The sequence below is a fragment of the Netta rufina genome (genome assembly GCF_964035555.1).
Source record: "Netta rufina genome assembly, chromosome: 1".
In the NCBI taxonomy this organism is placed as follows: Eukaryota; Metazoa; Chordata; class Aves; order Anseriformes; family Anatidae; genus Netta; species Netta rufina.
Window position 1 is genome coordinate 18286912 of NC_140123.1, and position 20881 is coordinate 18307792.

Here is a 20881-nt window from a genome sequence, read left to right on the forward strand (position 1 = left end):
CCCATGTTTGTTACCTTTACAAGGCAGCTGTGGGTGCCTTCGCTTTCTTAACTGACAGGGAGAATGAGTTACAGGTTTTATGTAAATGTACATAAAACTTTGTGCTGAAAACATACAGACAAGAAAGTCTGATCCTTGTTGCCGTGCTTAACGGTGAAAGCAACATGAAGACAAGAATGGTAAGCATGTAATTGGCTGTGTTAGAATTTTTATTCAACCACTTTCAGAATTACATAGGAGAAGGAACTGGAGTTTTGATCATGTGTCATGTGGGTTTGCTGGTTAAAATCAGTGAATCTTATTCTGAGTAATTAGTTTTTTCTGAAACCTTTACCCTTAGGATTCTAAGATGATGTAGGCATTGAACTTCAGCTTTCCCTTTTGGAAAACCCCAGCCTGTATTGGTGATACATCTTTGCACAAGGACAGGGCCACCTGAGATATCCATTGCATACCTAACTTTTCTATGGGAGAAGAAGATGCTGAATTTTTTTATTTTTAGTTAAATGTGCTCCCACTTACAAAAGGCAGAAATTGTACAGTTTTCTTACAGCTTTCCTGCCCAGCCTTGCCTCCAGCACTCCACGGTATCAGAAATGCACATCCACACCTGGCAGGTATGACAGTCCCAATGCTATTCAGGAGGGGCATTCAGCAGGAGGATGTGCAGGAGATGCCCAGTGCTGGCTGAGGCACCTTTGGGTGTCTCTGTTTAGGTATCTGAGTCCTCTCCACACGTGCTAATCACGTTGCAGGTCATTTGGCTGTAGTAAAAGGTTTGCTGATACCTGCTCTGTGTAGTTTTTCCACAGCTGCAAATCTTCGTGCAGTGTCAACCAAAGGAGGAGTGGTTTTGTCTCCTCTATGCCAGATGTAGCTTCCATCTAGCAATTAAACTGCTTATATATTATGATAATTAACCAACAATTCAGCTGCATTAGCCTCTTCTCAGACTCTCTGCTGCTGAGCTCAGTAGCCACAACAGCACTGGTTGAGACGTTCATCCCTCAGTGGCACCAGCAGCCTTTTCCCCATGATCTGACTTGTTTCTTAAATTATTTTGATGAAGCCGCTTTAAGCAATAGATAAAAATATTTTTCCAACAAGTAACGATCATGTGGATGGGAGCCTGTTGCTGGCAGCTCTGAGTGTAACTTCTCGTTGTCTCTTTTGAACTCTGACTGCTGAGTGCATGACTGGCTCGGTCACGCACCCGCATGCGTGTCTGGCTGGTGCCAACGCTTGCCGTGCCCCAGCACTGGAAATCTGGCAGCTGAAGTGGCGTTTTCATACAGGCTTTTGAGACAAGGACATTTTCCCTCAAAGACTTCAAAGCGCTGCAGTCATTTGCCTAATGGGAGAAAAAAATTGTAAACTGTTTGATCCACTTCACATCTGCAGCAAAATGCTGATAAGGAGCAGGATGGAAGGTTTAGGTTATTGAGAAATACTTTGGAACAAATTATTACTCTGGTCAGGAAATTGGTGGAGCTTCATAACAAAATTTAAAATAATAGAAATAATAATAAAAGGGAGGTGAGGAGGGATGAGGTTAGCAATAAAACCAGCCTGCCAGGCTAATGAGTCATTCATCCAGGGTGGAAATTCTTATCTCTCTTGTGGACTGCTTTCCCCCTATGACATGATGGAAGAAAATCCTCTAAATTTAAGAAAATCGCCTCTAAATGTGCTAGACTGATTTAGTTTTGTTGTTCTTGTTTTTTAATAAATATACTTTTACCTGTGAAGTATCTTGTTGTGTACAGAATTCACTCAGATAAAAGCCTGTGTATGAATTGCCCCAGACCTTATTACAGCTTTCAGCTCTAATGTCATTAGTATGTATTCTGCAGCTTTCAAAATCTGAGCCAAATTTTGGGTTGAATATTGGATTAGGGCATGGCAGAAGGCTTGCAACTGTTGTTAGTAGTCAGGGTTTTAGGAGTATGCTGTAACTCCTTTCAATGACTTAATCTCTTGAAAATCTAATCTAGGGGCTAGGAAGGTAACAGAGAAAATGAAAATGTTCTTATCAGATATTTTACCACTTTTCTACTACCTCTGTCAGCCTAGGAAATGCTTGTCTGATTTTGCTCAGGAAGTGTTCAGTGTAATACTACTAGCTTTTTTTTTTCTTTTAAAAAGAAAACCACATCTATCGACAGACCAAACATAAAGGTAGTAACAAAAGGAAATCATTCATGCAGGGTATGAAAGAGTAATAGATACTTTGTAAGGAATATTCTTTACTTTCCTTTAACTTGCAGCAGTAGTTTAAATACAGTCGGCAAACAGAAACAAAGCAGAATACACTAATTTGCTACTGCGGTTATCCTGACTGCCCAGAGCTTCCAAATACTTGTAATATTTGGAAGAGGTTTGTTTGTTTGTTTGTTTTGTTTTTTGTTTGTTTGTTTTTAAAAAAAAAGCTTCTTGACAAAGAAATACAAATAGTTCTCTTCTTCACAAATAATCAGAAGGAAGAAAGAGGAAGAAGCATGATTTTGGTCTTTTCATCATGATATATCATAAAGCTGATGAAGCTCAAAGATCACAAAAAGCAGAGCATCAAATCTGCATAACCACGAAACAGAAGAAAATAACAAATTTTAATCACATTTTTCAGAGTTTTTCACTAATAATTCATATTTTGGGGGGAGTTTATCAATTCAGATACTAGTTTAGGCATCCCTTTGAAGAGAAGCAAAAAAATGCGAAGACTTATGTGAGCTGTAAATCCACTTGCTCAGCAATGCTGAAAAGCTTGTATGTATTGTAATATATTTCCCATTTCTGTTATGTAGAGTTTACGTATATTTCAAATTTATGCTCTGGGTGAGAATATTTCAAAGGTCTGCGTTAGGCAAGAGAAAGCTGAGGAGCTGAACTGCCTGATCCTTGCTCTGCCTTGAACAGCGTGGCTTGAATTCCAACCCAGCCGAGAGCAGCAGGAAAGAATTTTCATTTCTTTCAGAGAGGCCAGGATTTCGTTCCAGAAGTGATTTATCCGATTTATGGGGAGAAACATACTGCTCATAGTGTTACTAAAGCGTACTCTAACAAAACGCTGCTTCACCGTAAGGAGCGAAAAGTGGTTTTATCCATTTGAAACCATGGAGATTGTTTGGAGTAATATCAGCACGGTGATTTCACTGGAATTTAGTAGCTGGAAGAAACCCTTCCTGACTGTTTTAAAATGGATTGCAGTATGTGCATGGCTGCACACGATGTGCTGATAGCAGGAGCAGTAACTTCTTGTATCAGGCTCCACAAGGGAGGCTGACTGATGCGTGCAGGGAAGAAACCTCGCATCACTCCTCAGAAATAAAAGCATACTGCTTGGCCTGCCCTCTGAACACACCCAGGAGTCCTGCATGTGTGTTATCGCAGGGAGGTGTAATTACATTTGCTATGGCTGGAAATACTCTTGGCCATTTCTTTTCTGTGCGTGTGTGTGCATTTTAAACATGATGCATCTCTGCATGGTTTGGTTTCCCATTCCTGGGAAGTTACAAAATACACACATACTGCTCTTTCAGCTAAACAAATGCAAGAATAATTGTATGATATAAAGTGATGCCTAGAAAAAAATTATTGTATGTAGTTTATTATTACTGTGTTATTACAATGGAATGGTGTATTACATTATATTACTCTACCAAACAAGGAAAGTACTATTGCAGAGGTCTCTACCCATAGCTAAACAGGCTGTTAAGGTGATAAATCTCTTGCGCCCTACAGTCTTCCTAGTATAGCCCTGTAGGCAAGGAGGTGGACTTGAGCAATCCTTAGAGAGTTCCTTGTGCCAGCTAAAACCTGCAAACGTTGATTGTTGCAGTCTGCAGCCACTGCAGTATCTTGGTATGTGATTTACATTCCCCAGGTCCTGTTTCCAGCATCATTGGAAAGGAAATAATGCAATTACTTCCTTAAAACAGAGATGTGCTAGTCTTCTTTTTTTCGATTTTTTTTCTTCTTTTTTTGGGGGTCCTGTGACCTTCCACACAGCCTCTGCTGAGGATGGTGCTTTGTGAGAGGTGTTAGCCACGATTCACCACCTTTAGACACCTCTGAAGGTGTAGGCCAAATCCTGTGCGGGCTTCTGGAATCTGAACACAGTTCCTAATTTTCTTCCTCACTATTCCTGTAGCACTTCATCCAAGGCACAGGTACTCGAGTTCACTCAAGCTATCAAGGAACATGTGGCAGTGCTGTGGTTTAGAAAGGTAGAAATACCTGATACTTTGGAATGGTTCTACCAAAAAAAAAAAAAATGTAATAACTTTTATTGTGTTTATCTTTACTTAGCAACTTGAAAGTAGGAACCTTTAAGTGTGTCATCATATTGTCCCTGTCACAAACCGCTCCTCAGTGCATGAAATACCTCCTGCCTTTCTGGAAAAGCGGGTGATGCAGTGTATGCAACAACCTGTCAGGTGAAAGCTAGTGGCCTGCTGCTGTGCCCGTGTGTCTCTTCTGCGTCATGGATCTGTGGGGTTGGGAAAACCTTAGAAAAACTGCCGGCCTCCTTGTATGCGGAGACAGCCTGGGCCAGCCCCAGAGGAGCCATCTGGCTTGTTCTTAAACGTGTCCCGTGAGGAGATCTCAAAACACCCCTAGGCAGATTGTCCCGTTAATTGATTAGAAGGGGTTTTCTAGTGCATTGCTTGGCTGTTCCTTACACACATTATGGTGACTTTCCTGTCCCTACCCAGTGGGACCGGGATGGGCCGGCCCCAGCTGGCAGCCAAGCGCCCAGCCAGCTGCTTGCTCAGCACCACCCCACGGCAGGACAGGGGAGAAAACAGGAGGAACAGCAGCAAGAAAACCCAAAATAATGACAGGGAAATCACTAAGTACTGTTGCAGTCAGAAAAGTCTCAACTTGGGGAATTTATTTCAGTTTATTGCCAGTTAACAATTATCACAGAATCGTCTAGGTTGGATGAGACTTCAAAGATCACCTAGTCCAACCTCTGTGGTAATTATCTAATTACTGATTCAGATATTGGAAAATAAAAAAGACAAACATTAAAATACGAGGGAAAATGTCTATCTTTTCCACACTCCCTTCACGTCAACCACCTCTCCTCCCTGCTTCCTCATCCCCACGCTCACTGCAGGCTCCTCTCCTCCCCAGGAGGTTCAGTCCCTTCTGTGAGGCGGTGAGCAGTGCAGGGGGTGGCACCAACAAATGGACACATCTCTTTCTGTGTGCTGCTCCTTCCTTTTCACGTTTTTCTTCCTGCACTCTGGCACAGGCCCTCCACAGGCCGCAGTCCCCCTGGGGCTATACCTGCTCCAGCGTGGCCCCATCCCTGGAGCCCTGCAGCCCCTCTGAGGGAGGTTCCTGCTCTCCCACAGAGCACCTCCTCCTCCTCCTCTGGCCTTGGGGGTCCCTCGTTACCTTCTCCTCTGACTGTGCCATGCTTTTGCCCTTTCTTTAGTGTATTTTCACAGAGGTACCACCAGCTTCTCTGGCAGGCCTGTTGGCCGCACGCTGGTAGCAGCTGTATCCAGCACAGGTTGCCTCTGAGCTCTCCTCACAGAGGCCACCCCTGCAGCCTCCCGGGGACCAGAAACTTTCCGTGGAGGCCCGTGCTTGCTTGCTGTCTTACGTTTCAGTTGCATCCAACGTATTAAGACATTTTTTTTCCCAGATTAACTACATGAAGTTCTTCCAAGCTTTCCCCATAGGTTTCATTTTGCTTTCTTTTGGATCCTCTCCAGTTTCTCTCTATCTTTCGTATTATGCAGTGCCTGAAATTGGATGTGGAAGTCAGCTGAGGACTCATCTGCCTTCAGAAAATGAAATAATTGCATCCCTTGCCTTACCTCAGACAGTTATTGCACAACGGACGCACATTTTTGTTTTGCTTGTGTCTGATCATATTCTGCTGAACTTGTGTCTCTCCGTGTTTTTTTTAACACACAATTAATTTCACCTTCCTAAGTGCAGCACTAAGCAAATTCTTTTTTTTTTTCCTGTTGATTTTAGTCTCCAGTTTGCCTAATTTGTCTTGCAGAGCTCCTGCCACCCCCTGGGGTTAGGAGTCCCCCTTCTCTTCCTCTGTTCAGACGGGAGCTCGCCAAGCTCCCTGCTGGCCCTTCAGGCCGCCGTGCACACAGGGACTCGGTGTTCATTGCCAGCATCTCCTCCAAAAGTTGCACTCTTTCATGGTGTGTTTCAGCCTTCCCTTACCAAGTCTCTGTGGGGGTTGTTATACACCAGATTTTTGGTTGGTCTGTGAAGATTTTTAACATCTGCGCTTATATTTTTCCTATTTTCTGGTCTGTGCAGAGATATTAAAAATATTCTGCAGATTCATTGTCCCTCTGCTGTACCATTTTGCAAGTGATAGCAGCGTTTGGGCAAGGCTCAGACTGACGCCCAGTTACTTTCAGAAACCCTGGAGCAGGTGGAAAACATGATGCTGGACGGGGAGATTTGTGTCTCACTGTGTTCCTTGTGTGCTCACAGAAAAGCCAAGTCATATAACAAGGAATTTTAATGTGTGTTTCAGCCACGGGAATAAAGAAGTATTTTCTTGTCGAGGGATCAAATTGGCAGTAGACTGGTTTTTGGAAAGAGGCCATAAGGATGTTACAGTGTTTGTGCCAGCATGGAGGAAAGAACAGTCAAGACCTGATGCTCTCATCACAGGTAAGCTCTGTTCTGCCTTTACTGGTTTGTTTGATGCTTTGTACAATGTGAATGCTACTGCACAGATGAACAGATCATAAAAAATGAAAGACTATAATAGAAGGTATTTTTGGTGTAGCAACTGCATTGCAATCTTCAGGAAGGAAAAAGGCAAAGCAATGTTATCACCAAGCCCTCCCTTTCTGCTCGCCTTATAAATTTTCCCTTAATATTGCTACTTATTTCTTCAAGAACATTACTGCCATTTTTTAAAGCTGTTCCGCCCATGTAGCGGTGGCAGCAAAGGTTTGAAGGCAGTGATTCACCAAGCGATGGCTCTTGTGGTGAGCAGTCTGCCAGCCCGGCCTGTCTGCCAGTCACCTGCGGTGAGTCACTGCCCTGCGCCGGGAGTGAGGAATGATCCCGGCAGAAAGGGAACAGTTCTCCTTTTGAACATTCCTGTTAACGAGTGAGAAAGCTTTTGAAAATGTCTGTTTTAAATGTGTTTATTAAAGAAAAAAAAAAGCTGTAGAGGCATTTACTTCTTTATCCAGCTTCCTTGTTCTGTATGGAGTATGGAGAGTTGTCCCCCTTCTGCCCTAAAGTTGAAACAGAGGAGAATTAGGGCTTTTTTTTTTTTTCTTTTTTTTTTTCTTTTTTTTTTTATTCATTTTAATCATAGAACCATAAAGGCTGGAAAAGACCTCCAAGATCATCTGGTCCAATCATCCCCCCACCACCAATATCACCCACTAAACCGTGTCCCCAGGCATCACGTCCAACCTTTCCTTGAACACCCCCAGGGACAGTGACTCCACCACCTCCCTGGGCAACCCGTCCCAGTGCCTGACTGCTCTTTCTGAGCAGAAATGTTTCCAAATTTCTTTTCAGAACCTCCCCTGGTGCAAAGGAAGAGAAGCTTATGAGAATAGTAGCTATGACTTCTAAAAGAATATGGAAGCATGCTTTGATTTGCACGTGCATTTCTGAAGAGATGGAAAGGTCTTTACAACTCTTTGTTTCATTTGCCCTATTGCTACAAGAATATGCAATGTTAGTGTAAGAAAGCATTTGGAAAGCTGTTGTCATCCCCTCGGCAGAGGCAGAGTAGAGCTTTTCTCTTGAAGGTAGTCAGGTAAATGTTTGCTATAGACTATTGCAAAGATAATAACAGAAAACCATACCCTGAGAAAGAAGACATATTCCCTGTCGTAAGAGCTGGTCTTGATCAAGTTGTTTTACTGTACCAGTGTTTGAGGTATGAGAAGAGCATTGGCTAAGTAATTAAGAGTTGACTATTTAGAATTGAAACATAACATCTGCTGGAGCTGTGGCTAGGGCTAGAAACCCATAAAGGAGTTTCAAGCAAGTAGGAAGTCACAGAGTTGACCAGTTGTCTACCACAAAAAAATAATTTCCTGCATGTCATCATGGATCCTGAAAATGGAAGGAAAACCAAAGCAGTTTATTGTGTCTTCTGTAAAACAAAAGTATCAGGACGCAGGGAGCCTGTTGGCCAACAGTCTTGCGAAATACATTGTGCTGACACTCCGTTTCTGGAGATAGGTATCTGAAGTACTTGGCCATCTGGAATTTTGAAAAAGTCTCAAATGACTTACTAATGGCTCTAGACTGTCCAAGAAACTTCTTGGACTATGTAATGACTGCATTTTTCTTAGTACAACCTGTCATTCTTATACTTGACAGATTTTTTGTTCTTTCTTAATGGGGAGAAATCACTTTCCTTCAGACTCTCGCTCATCATCTACCAAATGGGGAGAAAAATGCCTACAAAAAGGCTGGACATCATTTCTGATCTTGTGTTTTTTCTAGTAAGCATATAAGTGCTTGCATGAAATATATTGCTTATTTGTAGTATCAGTGCTGTACTGGAGTCTTTCTTTTCTGGGTGGAACATGTTCCCTGTCAAGTTTCTTGTGCTACAAAACAGCTGAGTTATTTGAGATTTAAACCATTATTAAAAGCCATGACTCATATTCACCATGCAGGTGTCTTCTGCAGTTGTAGGTGTCGCCTAGCTTTCTGCTTATTTTTCTTTTGTAGCTTGTCTGCTCTGAGGAGAGTGATAGCTGGCAGAAACAACAGAAGGCAGGGGTGCCCCAGCACTCGGTGCTCTGGTGCTACACCCAGAGTCATAGTCCAGGTCACCTCCTTGGCAGTCTGAGCTCCCCAGGGTCTCCAGGTTCAACAGAGAGAAAGAGAGGATGCTTTTGGAGGGGTGACTGAAGGACTGCGTAGGACAGGAAGGAATTACATCAAATGTTAAACACTTATTCAGCAGAATGAAGAGAAACCTTTTTAGGTTTGGTAAGACTTCATACATAACACTGAAAACTCTACAGTGAAAGATAAGTTCTGAGCCAATACTGGCAGTAAAAATAAAAAATAAAAATTCTGCTTCCTTTTTTTATATGGTTACAAGATGACATCAGAAGGCTTTTTAGCAGATGTTACTAAAATTCGTGAAGAGCCTGAGTGTTTGTACAAAACATAAGATTTCTAGTCTTTGTGGGTAGTAGGAATACCCTGCTCATGATGGGGAGAGACTTTAACGAGGCAGATCTATTTATTTAAGCTATTGAAGTTGTTGCAAAAGATGTTTCTTGCTGGCGGGGTACCACAACAGGATGGAAGAGTTGTATCATTACCACAGAGCTCAGTTACGGAAAACCTTTGGCTGTAAGCTGGGTGTAATCTTCCTAATCACTGACATTGAGTAAGATTTAAGACTTTTTTCCCTCAAGCAGAGGAGTTTTTCACACGAGTTTTGGTAAGCAGTGTTTCTTTTAACCACAGCGAAGTGAACAAGGTCCCCTGTGTTGCTCTTAGAGAAATGCTGGGTAGTGGAAGGTTTTCATTTGCTTTGGTTTGGTTTTGAAAGTGTTGCTGGTTGATTGCTGCCTGTAACTTCAAGTATCACACGTCAGACATCTTCTGCAGGGCTGTAGCCTTTTAAGACATAGTTACTCCTAAATGCTTGGGTTTTCTTCCTAAAATCTAATGTCTTCAGAGGTGAAACAAACATCTTTTTCTTTACCTTCTTTTTATTTTTTGACCTTTAATTTGTATTCCTTGTAGATCAAGAGATCTTGCGTAAATTAGAAAAAGAGAAGATTCTTGTGTTCACACCATCCCGCCGAGTGCAAGGGAGAAGGGTGGTATGCTACGATGACCGATTCATAGTGAAGCTGGCCTTCGAGTCAGATGGCATCATTGTTTCTAATGACAACTACAGGGATCTAGCTAATGAGAAGCCCGAATGGAAGAAGTTCATAGATGAACGCTTGCTGATGTATTCATTTGTTAATGACAAGTAAGTCATTCTATCCTTGTAAGTAAAATAACTGAGGAAAGGACAGTTTGAAGACGTGTATGGATTTTTTATCTTCTACCCAAATCACGAAGTACATGCAGGAAAATAGAAGGAATAGTTTGTCATAGATTTGGTATTCTGAATAAAAAGTACTTGAACTTGTTTATTTTTGCCAGACTTTTTTATGGCAATATGTTTATATCTTTATATTGTAAAATTATTTGCTGCTTCTGGTGTATGCCAATGTATATGCTATATTGTATGTATGTTACAGTATTGTATTCCAGTTTTCTTGATGTACTGAGCCAGAATTTTGGGGTGCCTATGGTTAGACCCCTAAATCATAAAGTCATATGGACCTCAGGAGGTCTCTAGTTGAACCATCTACCTTGATCCATCTCTTGTAAATTCTTGTAAATTCTTGTAAATGCCTAAGTGTCACTTGCAATGAATACTGGTGTCTTTTTGTAGTGGGAAGGTCTCAGTACTCTGCCAAGCAGACACTTGTATTTGAGTGCCTCAGTGATGATGAAAAAGACTCTGACACTCTTTTGACCTTGACAAAGTCAAAAGACTTCAATCCACACAGTTTTGCAAATCTAGTTGTGGTGTTTTAGGAAATTGCTTCCCTTCCACTGGTTTAGGAATGGGTTGTGAGCAGCCCTGCCCTGCTGCAGAGCAGTCAGCTGGGCCAGACTAGAGGTGCCTGAAGCCAACGAGGGGTGTCCACAGTCTGTTTGTATGACTGGTCTCTCAGGTAGTACCTGCAGCAGAAAGGTGGCCTTGCATCGCTGCAGGACAGGGACATCAAGAGCTGCAGCTGATTTCAAAGCAGCTCTGAAAGTACCCAGGCTTAAAGATGATAGCATGGCAGCTTACGGCGTGGGACGCGGTTGTGAGGTTCTTGGTCATTGCATGAGGAATATAAAAAGGCATTTGCTTCTGTAACACTTTTTTGTTGCTTTATAGATTTATGCCTCCTGATGATCCTCTTGGCCGCCATGGCCCAAGTCTGGACAATTTTCTTAGGAAGAAGCCTATTGTGCCAGAACATAAGAAGCAACCTTGTCCATATGGTAATTTGTTCTTCTATCCATGAGCTTTCTGTACTGCTGGGACTCAGGACTGAACTCCTGCTTTACTTTAATGCTGCCAAAAATAAAACTTTTAGACAGAAGTTCTTACATTATTGTCTTAGCCTGAGAATGTTTGAAAAGCTGAGCACTGGAGTTAGTGGAGACCAAAGCGATTTTTTTTTTCATGTGCTAGCTAAAGAACATTTCTGTGTACCAGTTGAACTAAAGGAGTAATTTCATTAATCATTGGTAGGAAGAGATCCAAAACATCACCTAAATTCTTCAGGCTCCAGAAAGCCATTTTGTAATGTGCTTTGTCTATAGCACATCTAAGTTTTCTGCCAGAAAATGGATCAAGCTGCCTGACGTTTAGCTACTCAACTTCCTTACAGGCACACCAGCATCTTGACTGAGCTGAACATTTGCTGCTCTTATGACTATGATTTTCATGTTAAGTTTCCCACTTGTGTGTCTCCTTAGCACAATACAGCAAGTGTGTGCATACGCACAGATGGCATCATGTTCAGCTCAAAACGCTGCTGGTGGTGTTGGTCTGTGTTCCTAGAGCAGTTGCTTCAGCACATTACCACTGCCTCTTCTACTGACAATACAGGAAAGGAGATGCTAGATCTCACTGTGTCACACAAAACCATTTGCAAGATCTCTTTAGAAACATAGAAAGGTTTGGATTGGAAGGGACCTTAAAGATCACCCATTTCCAACCCCCTGCCATGGGCAGGGACACCTCCCACCAGACCAGGTGGCTCAAAGCCCCATCCAGCCTGGCCTTGAGCACCTCCAGGGATGGGGCATCCACAGCTTCTCTGGGCAGCCTGTGCCAGGGCCTCACCACCCTCTGAGTGAAGAATTTCTTCCTTATATCTAATCTAAACCTCCCCTCTTTTAATTTAAAGCCATTCCCCTTGTCCTATCACTACACATCCTGACAGAGTCCCTCTCCAGCTTTCCTGTAGCCCCCTTTAGGTACTGGCAGGCCGCTGTAAGGTCTCCCTGAAACCTTCTCTTCTCCAGGCTGAACACCCCAACTCCCTCTATCTGTCTTCATAGGAGAGGTGCTCTGATCAATCTTTCAAATTGTCAGCAAAACTTTCAATGAGAGGCACTTTCATTGTTTAACAGTTAACAGATTTTACTTCATGTTCTTAATCTCATTATGTTTGTGTTAACAGGGAAGAAATGTACCTATGGACACAAGTGCAAATACTATCATCCAGAAAGAGGAAATCAGCCTCAGCGATCTGTAGCTGATGAGCTTCGTGCCATGTCTCGAAGCACAGCTGCCAAAACTACAAGTGAAGGAGGACTGGTAAAAAGCAATAGTGTTCCCTGTAGTACTAAGAGTGATGGCACTTCTGAGCTTAAGCGTGCCACTCCGAAGAGGCAGTCGGATCCTAGTATAAGGACTCAAGTCTACCAAGACTTGGAGGAAAAGCTTCCCACCAAAAACAAATTGGAAACCAGGTCTGTACCTTCCTTAGTTAGCATACCAAGTTCCTCTGCTGCAAAACCCCAAAGCACTGCACCTTTAACCAACGGCCTTCCATCCGGAGTTCATTTCCCACCTCAGGATCAACGACCACAGGGACAATATCCTCCTACGGTGATGATGGCAACCAAAAATCACGGAACGCCAATGCCTTACGACCAGTATCCAAAATGTGAGTCTCCCGTGGACGTAGGGTACTACTCCATGCTGAATGCGTATTCGAATCTGAGTATATCTGGTCCACGGAGTCCCGAGAGGCGCTTCTCCTTGGACACCGATTACAGGATCAGCTCCGTGGCTTCTGACTGCAGCAGCGAGGGGAGCGTCAGTTGTGGCAGCAGCGACTCCTACGTGGGGTACAGCGACCGCTCCTACATGAGTTCGCCCGACCCGCAGCTGGAGGAGAACCTGAAGTGCCAGCACATGCACCCCCACGGCCGCCTTAACTCCCAGCCCTTCTTGCAGAGCTACCACGAGCCTCTAGCCCGAGTGCAGAGCTACAGCCACGAAGAACCAAAGCACCACCACAAACCTCCGATCCCGTACATGGCTGTGCACCTGCAGCACCCCGCCGTGGGTGCTCGCTCCAGCTGCCCCAGCGACTACCCGGCCTCGCAGAGCTCGCCGCACTCCAAGGCCATGCACCTGGGGAGAGCCCTCGTGTCCACCCGAATCGACAGCATTTCGGACTCGCGTTTGTACGACAGCTCTCCGCTGAGACACAGGAAGCCTTTCGCTGGCCAGGACGGGCTTGGAAGCTGGGACAGGCAGAGCTACGGGGTCGATGCCTACGGCTACCGCCAGACCTACTCCTTGCCCAGCAACCCCACGCAGCCCTGCTACGAGCAGTTTGCCTTCCAAAGCCTGCCCGAACAGCAGGACCAGGCCTGGCGCGTACCCTACTGCGGGATCCCTCAAGACCCCCCGAGGCACCAAGACACCAGGGAGAAGGTTTACATAAACCTGTGCAACATCTTCCCCCCCGACCTGGTGAGGATCGTCATGAAGAAGAACCCTCACGTGACGGACGCGCAGCAGCTCGCCGCAGCCATCTTAGTGGAGAAGTCTCAGCTAGGTTATTGAGAGATGATGCATCTTTGTGGTGTCTAGTAGTTTTTCAGCTCAGCTCTAATGCTGAGGGAGGTTTGCTACAATAGCATTTGGGATCTCCTTCTCAGCAAGGAGGTTATAATAGTAATCCATTTATGTGAAATGCTGTATCATGGAGTCTGTATGTATAGCCCCGTGCATCCGAAGGACCCGGTATGTTTTGTGTTCTAGTTCGAAAATTTTTTAAATGGCTATTTTCATGGCTGGAGGATGCTCCAGTTTAAATTAATATATATATATATATATATGAAAAAAAAATCTGTCGTCTCTGGTTATAATCTTTGGTGCATCAGGGGTTTATATGCAGCACTTTCTATCCTTGTTACATGTTGTTGCGACTTTCGGTTTTGTTTTTTAACTTGCTGGATATTTGTCCTTGGGCTGCGTGGTGTCAAAACGACCTGCAGAGAGAGGATTTTGCTTCTTCCAGCAGACAATTTTCAAGCCAAGTTTTTGAACTTTTTACAACACCGTGTTTGTTTGTTTGTTTGTTTTTTGTGGGCTTTTTTTTTTTGTGCTATAATCATATTTATAGGAAACAAAGATTTACTACAGCACTGACTTTATTTTTTAAACGAATAATTGAGTTACCAGTTAACGGTGAAATGGGTAACGATATATTAGTAATTTATAGTATGGCACTTTTCATTGCTCTTTGTTTTGTTTAAGTAGTTACATGTTTTGTTGATGCAGTTGATGAGTAAGATCAAATGCAATCAGAGGACAATTTTTTTATTATTATTTTTATTTTTTACTAATTTATGGATAAGGTGGAAAGCCTTACTGCCTGATTTTCAAAGGTGCTGAGAATTTGCAGCCCCCTTTGAACCTGCCACAAACTGCAAACACTCAGTACCTCCTAGAAACAGGCCACCTGGTTTCAATTCCCACGTGCTGTTTTCCAGCTTCCTGTACTCCTGGTCAGTAGAAAGGGGCCTGAAATCTCGTAGGGTTCTGTTTAGTTGTTTTATGTGTTTTTCTTTGTATTGCTGCACCAGTGTACTGGATAAAATACGCTTTTCATAAAATATTTACCTGTTTTTAAATGAATTTAATTATCTCAATGCAAGTTTTGTATTTAAGATACTGTTGTTTTTTTTTTTTTGTTTTTGTTTTTTCTTGCTATTTATCAAGGCTGGCCTGAAAAGGGTTTGTGTGTTGAGGATATGCAACGTTTATTAACTGCACTATGGTAATGATATTGTAGCTCAAAATAATAACTTAAACTTTTTGTCTTTTCTGTTTCGGTTGGGGAGGGAGGGCCGCGGGGAGAGAAGAGGCTGTACGTGTTCCTGAGATTAGTCCTTGGCCTGTTGCATCATGGAGGCCTGATTCTTGCCACAAATAGTGTAGAGTTTTAGAAACAGATAAAACAAGTCTGTTTTAGTACTAGTAAGGGATATTTCTGGTTAAAGTCATGGGTTTTACTAGCACCTCATAAGCTTTTATATATATATATATATATAAAATAGAAATAGATCTTGCAATTGATGTCAGTTGTACTTAACGTGACATAGTCAGTTACCTACAGTTTTAGGTTTCCATCCATTGTAATGTTTTTCAGTGTTACAAAACCACTAGTTTACTGCTGATAATTTTGGTACACTTGCTGGAATTTAAAGGCCCTGAAGAACCAGAAAGTACCTTTTACTGTTGATACAAATTGTATCTTTTTAACTGAGAACTATTTTGATTTGTAGATTTAGTAGAAACACAAACGTATAACTATAGTCTTTTGGGCAACATTTTATCCCTTATTGGAAAATTAGAGTTTTCAGACATAGAATAGACTTAGGTGAGTAAAAATAGATATTTATTTAGGTGTCTGTCTCAATTTCACATATTAAAAAGAAAAAGAAAGAAAGAAAGAAACTATTGGCATCTTCTTCCTTCTAAAATCTTTGTAGTGTAAACTCACTAAAATAAAGGTAAAATGCTGCCTGAAAATGATGTCCAAGCACCTTTGAATACGAAGACATTTTCACTACTTGCGCGACACCATGTGTTGCGGCGAGTAGGATTTGGGTATACAGTAAATGCTTCTAAAGAGCATTGTGCTTATAGACATATCCAATAATCTGAACCGTGTTCAGCAAACTAATTCAGGAAGTAGTGTTCCAGACAGCTTTTACTGCTGATTTGGCCTGGGATCTGCATTCGCCTGTCCCTGTGACAATACAGGAGGTGCTGTACATAATTAGCCTGAGTTGTCTGCTTGGCAGTAGTTTGTCCCGTGGTGTGGTGGGTCGCTGTCCGTAGAGCTTGTCTGAACCTAGAGGCTGATGCAGCGCTCGCGCTGAGGTTTGGAGTGGTAAATGGGTCTCGTCTCAGTCGTACTCTAAGATTTTTTAAAAACTGAATTACACTGAAGTACTACACCGTAGTGTAGGTGCAGCTGCTTTAGTACTGCAGTTCCTGTGTTTGTGTTTTTGGTGAGTTTCTACATTCATTCTTATGTAGGAATTCCCTTCTGCCAAAAGATGAATTCCTTGAAGGCCAACAGAAGCGTGTGCGTGTAATCGAGGCGTTTCATCTCCTGCCCATCACACGAGCCTCAGAAGGCTCCGAGCAGCGCCACCGTGCCAAGAAGCGTGGTGCTGGGTGGGGAGTCCTTTCCGTACGTTGTGTGCTTTGTGCTGAAGCACTGAAAATGCTTTAAAAGTAGAAGGACGGGGGATATTCGGTGGTTCTCAGTGTTGTGCAATGATGTGCTAGGTCCCCTTAGGCCCTTGGGTAAAGGAAACACGCAGTGGACAAAGCGTTGGCCGTGGTGTTTCCTTTGTTGTTGATGTGAGTAGCAGAGGGAAGGAGGAGGTGTGTGCGACCTCCCCCTCGAGAAGGAGATCGGTCTGTGTATTTCACACCCTGTGGAGAGGAAACCAGTGCTAGGCATGACCACGGTGGTACTGCTCAGTACTGCGCCTGGCGGTGTGGTTGTGTTGATGCAAATAACTGAACCGCAGCATCTTAAACAGCAAAAGGTGGCTCGGTAACGTTGTCTTTGCTGCAAGTGCTGGGGTTACAGAGAATAAAGCACAGCTAGCCCTGTCCCACCCCTAAAAACAGGGCAGCGCTTACCCTTGTCTTCACTACTCAAGAGTTGTTTTGATACTTAGCAGAAACTCCGTATTTTTAAATACAATCCAAGCCATTATAGCTCCCTCAGTAATGGTGTGTAGATACACGGTGTTTTGAGCGCACGTTGACATTTGGCGTCTGCCCACAGCAGTTTTGTATACGAAGTGTGTTGCCAATATTTAGAGTTCCTAAAATGCCCCGTGGATACCTGACTTAGAGCTCAACGTGCCCGGGCTGCGACAGTGTTAATCACTAAGATGTCTTTTTTAAAAAAAAAATCCTGAAATGTCACATTGTTGTTTGGTTGTTTTGTTTTTTAATACCTTAAACTCACTTGCCAACTACCGCTAATGCTCTGAGGTAAGGCCACGTCCTTTCAGGTGTCCCGTTGTCCGTGCTATGTCTGAACTGTAGCTCGGGGCTCCGCTGCAGAACAGCTCCGGGGAGAGCCACAGGGCTGCCGTGTTCGTGGAACACCCCAAAAAGGAGGAGTGCCAGCCTGGGGATGCCCGTGAAGGGGACTTTTGCAGCCTTCGAGTATGCGGACTGTCACTGACTCGTTGCCGACCTTCTGCTGTGAAAGTAGTAGCTACTGGTGAACACTTTCCCAAAAATACCAAACCCGTCGGTGCAAACCGGAGTACCTCACTTGGAGCGGGGAGCCGGCGGCTCCTGTCCCCGCGGGGTGACAGTGGGAGGACGCAGTGCCCAGGGGAGAGGTGCCACAACACCTCGCGAGGCTACCAAAACCCGTGTCAGTCCCATCAGTTGCTGGTTTGACCAACTTTGACATTTTTGACGTGTGAAGCTTGAAAAGGAAAAAAAGCGAGACGATGCTTTCCGTACTGTCTAAAGCATTTAGAACAATACAACACCCAACTGACTTTGCATTGCTACTGAGAAATTAAAATACTGTGCAATTAAAGAGACCATTTTTTAATAAAAGTAATTTAGAAATTATTTATTTTGATTTACAGTGTGACTCTTGCTAATTTATTCCTTGCATTATAAGGCCGTGGTGGAGTGCCGTTTATATTTTTTATTTAGCCTAGGAACTTAAGCTGTTGAAACAACAGATTAAAGCTCAAAACAAAACAAACTCCTATGGCCTTGTTTTGTTTTCTTACAAAAGGGCTGAGGTTTTTTAAATGTCAAATCATGCATTTTATATACTTTGTAAGTTATAGAGAAGTTTAGTCCAAGAATTTTGTTGCAGGTCGATGTGTGTGTGTGCATTGTTCGGACTGACCCTGTAACTAATCCCCAAACCATCTGTGTGATGAAATGGTTGTTCCAGCTGACCTTTCGGTAGATAACACGAGGTGTGTTCAGACTTCACCTTCAGATGTTGCAGCATACGTTTCATATCGTTCATGGATGTCTTCAGGCTTCACCAGGAGCTGGTGGAGTCGTGATCTATCACCCGCAGAACATCTCCACGCGGGTGGATCCGACCCCTGCACGCTGGGATTTCCGTGCAGCAGTACGCTGGTGCCTGTGACATACAGGAGCTGTTTATGCAGGCACTGCCGAATGCACTGAGCTGTTAATAGCCGTGAGTGTGCTGCAAATCATTTTCCATCTTCCGTTTTCAGGTCTCGAGGGATGGGCACAATGTGTGCTCGAGTTGTTTATTCCTCTGCCTACCCGTTCACCTCTGAAGTGTAAATGGCTGCAGTAGGTCCCCTCCCCTCGCTCAGCTTTAGCTGCCATTTAGGGCCCCGTCTCCTGAGTGCTTACGCACATGCCTGACTTCCGCACAAATGCGTGCACTGGCTGCTTTTGGTGGAATTGGAGAAGGCACGAATCAAGGTGGGCATGTGTGCAAGTGCTGGAGGAGTCAGGGCCTTGAGCACGTCGGGACCAGCTGGGAGCAGCCTGCTGCCCTGCAGAGGTGAGGGCTCACTGCTGCTGCCAGCACTGAAAGCACGCAGAAAACAAAATCTGTTCAGATATTTCTGCGCATCTCATCCTCACTGTCTCAAAGGTGTAACAATCACACCTCCTAAAAACCTCTCCATTTTTGTAAGGCAGCCTTTTTGTTGTCGTCGTGCTCAGATGAAGTCTCATTTAACAAGTGAGGTTGGCTGGTTGGTTACGTTATATGAACAACATGCTTAATTATACTGGTATTTAAGAAATGTTTTACCAGCATATTACAGAACATCGTGCAAGGAAACAGAAATGCAGATACAGCAGCAATAATTGTGTTTTGTAGTTCTTTTTCCCCTCATTATGACTGTACTTGTACTGAGTAGGCGAGATTTTAATGTTGTCCTGAAGCCAGCTCTGGCAAAAGCGTTAGTTAAAAGTCATGTTTGGACTACGTGATAAAGCAGTTGTCAAACTTGCTCGTCGTTCCTCCACTGGTTGTTCTGTGTTGTTTCTGTGAGGTGACAATTCACACCTTAAAGCCACCGTCTAAACCATACAAAAAAAAAGAAAAAAAAAAAAAAAAAGAAACATGTACCTCGAATTCTGCTTTTAGAGAAAACAATAAAGATTCATTTTCCTCACTGATGGGCTGGTTTTGTTTCATAAAATAAAAACCTCGAGCAGCATAGAAGTTAGCAGTGAGTGCACAGAGAGTCCTGCCAGCCCTGGGGCAAGGAGCCCGGCAGGGCTGAGGTGAGTGCAGATGGAGTTGGCCTGAGAAATGAGGCAGCATTGCCCAAAATGAGTTGTGAGCATGGGTAATGTGCCTGATGGGATGCTCTGCACAGCTGTGTGCATCAGCTGTGTTACTGCACCCGGGCTGAGCACAGCGCGTGGCTTCGCCTCCTTTCAGGGCAAACAGGGGCACTGGAGTGGAACTGGGAAGGTGCCTTTGATGTTTCTGTCTGGGCAGAACCAGCATTTTGTGATGAAAAAGCCTAATTTATTCCCCTCCCCTCCATCCCTGCCATTTTAATGCTACACAAGGTGGAGGGAAATGACTCTGGGTGCTCACCTGGCTCCTGATCAACCTCACAACCTCACCAGGGTTTTGCCTTTTTATCCTATACAGATTGATTTTATTTTTTTTTTTTCTTGAACTGCTGCTAGACGGCAAACACCTTGATCTCACTGTTGTCTGAAACCAGGATGGGATGGGGCAGGGCTGTCCTGGGTGCTCACAGCTCCTTCAACAGGGCACTACCGGCTGCTCTGCACCGGGCGGGTGCCCCATGCGCTAAACCAGGGTTTCTTGACTTCTCATCACTGCTTTCCAGCAAACCAACGCTTGCAGGTCCAGCAGAGCGCGTGGCAGCAGAGGGCTGGGTGGAGGTGAATTTCACCTCCAGTGGGTGGAGGAGACAGCTTATGACCCAAGGCCGGGTCACCTTGGCCGTGTATTTGAGCGGTGCAGCACTGGCCGGTGGCTTGGCCACGTGTTTGAAGTCGTTCTCTAAATCAATTCCTTTGTGTCTCCACACAATAGACCCAGAGGTCTTTTGTTTGCAGGAATCAGGGACATTCATGTCCAAAGGGCAGTGAAGCCAGTGAGGGGTTTAGGGAACAAGTCCTGTGAGGAGCGGCTGAGGGAGCTGGGGGTGTTTGGTCTGGGGAAGAGGAGGCTCAGGGGAGACCTCATTGCTCTCTGCAACTGCCTGAAAGGAGCTGTGGGGAGCTGGGGGTCGGCCTCGTCTCACAGATAGCTCCTGATGCCAGTTGACGTGTTCTTACGGTGTCTCTGTTGCCTGTCTTGCAGGCAGCCAGCAGTGCCTCAGATGGCAGAGCCACAGCTCGTGTAGGCCCACACGGGGACGCTCCCAGTGGGGCTGTGCCCACACACAGGAAAACCCAACTGGTGCCACACTGGGCAGCGTCCTCCAGCTTCACAGGAGCTTGGAGAAACGGGTGAGGGATCGTCTGCTTCAGAAAGGTCTGTGCTCCACACAGGCGTTGTGGCAGAGGTTAGAGAGAGAGGCCCCGTGTCCCTGCGCCACCCCCAGGCCCCACAGCCATGGAGCTGGCGTCCCATTAACAGCCCCCAAAGCCAGGGCTGGCCTTTTGCTTCCCCCTCCTGCTCCACAAAGGAGCCTGCCAAGAGCAGCAGGTGGGTCGGGAGGAAATTAAACGCCGCGATTAATTTACATGAGCTGCTGAAGCGCGAGCAACAGGAGCAGGGGGTGAGGAGATGGCGATCGGCGC

The 20881-nt window shown here is 44.4% G+C and overlaps 1 protein-coding gene across 2 annotated transcripts in view; it reads left to right on the top strand.

Annotated features, from left to right (window-relative positions):
- The window catches only part of ZC3H12C (zinc finger CCCH-type containing 12C), a gene marked incomplete at its 3' end in the record, with an annotated part of 40142 nt that extends 26500 nt beyond the window's left edge, over positions 1-13642 (top strand). For both annotated transcript variants that reach the window (XM_084306189.1, XM_084306190.1), the window contains exons 3-6: positions 6524-6663; positions 9742-9976; positions 10946-11052; positions 12243-13642. In XM_084306189.1, the coding sequence (XP_084162315.1) occupies positions 6524-6663; positions 9742-9976; positions 10946-11052; positions 12243-13642 (1882 nt within the window). The remainder of the gene's footprint in view (positions 1-6523; positions 6664-9741; positions 9977-10945; positions 11053-12242) is intronic.
- Positions 13643-20881: the final 7239 nt, after the last annotated feature.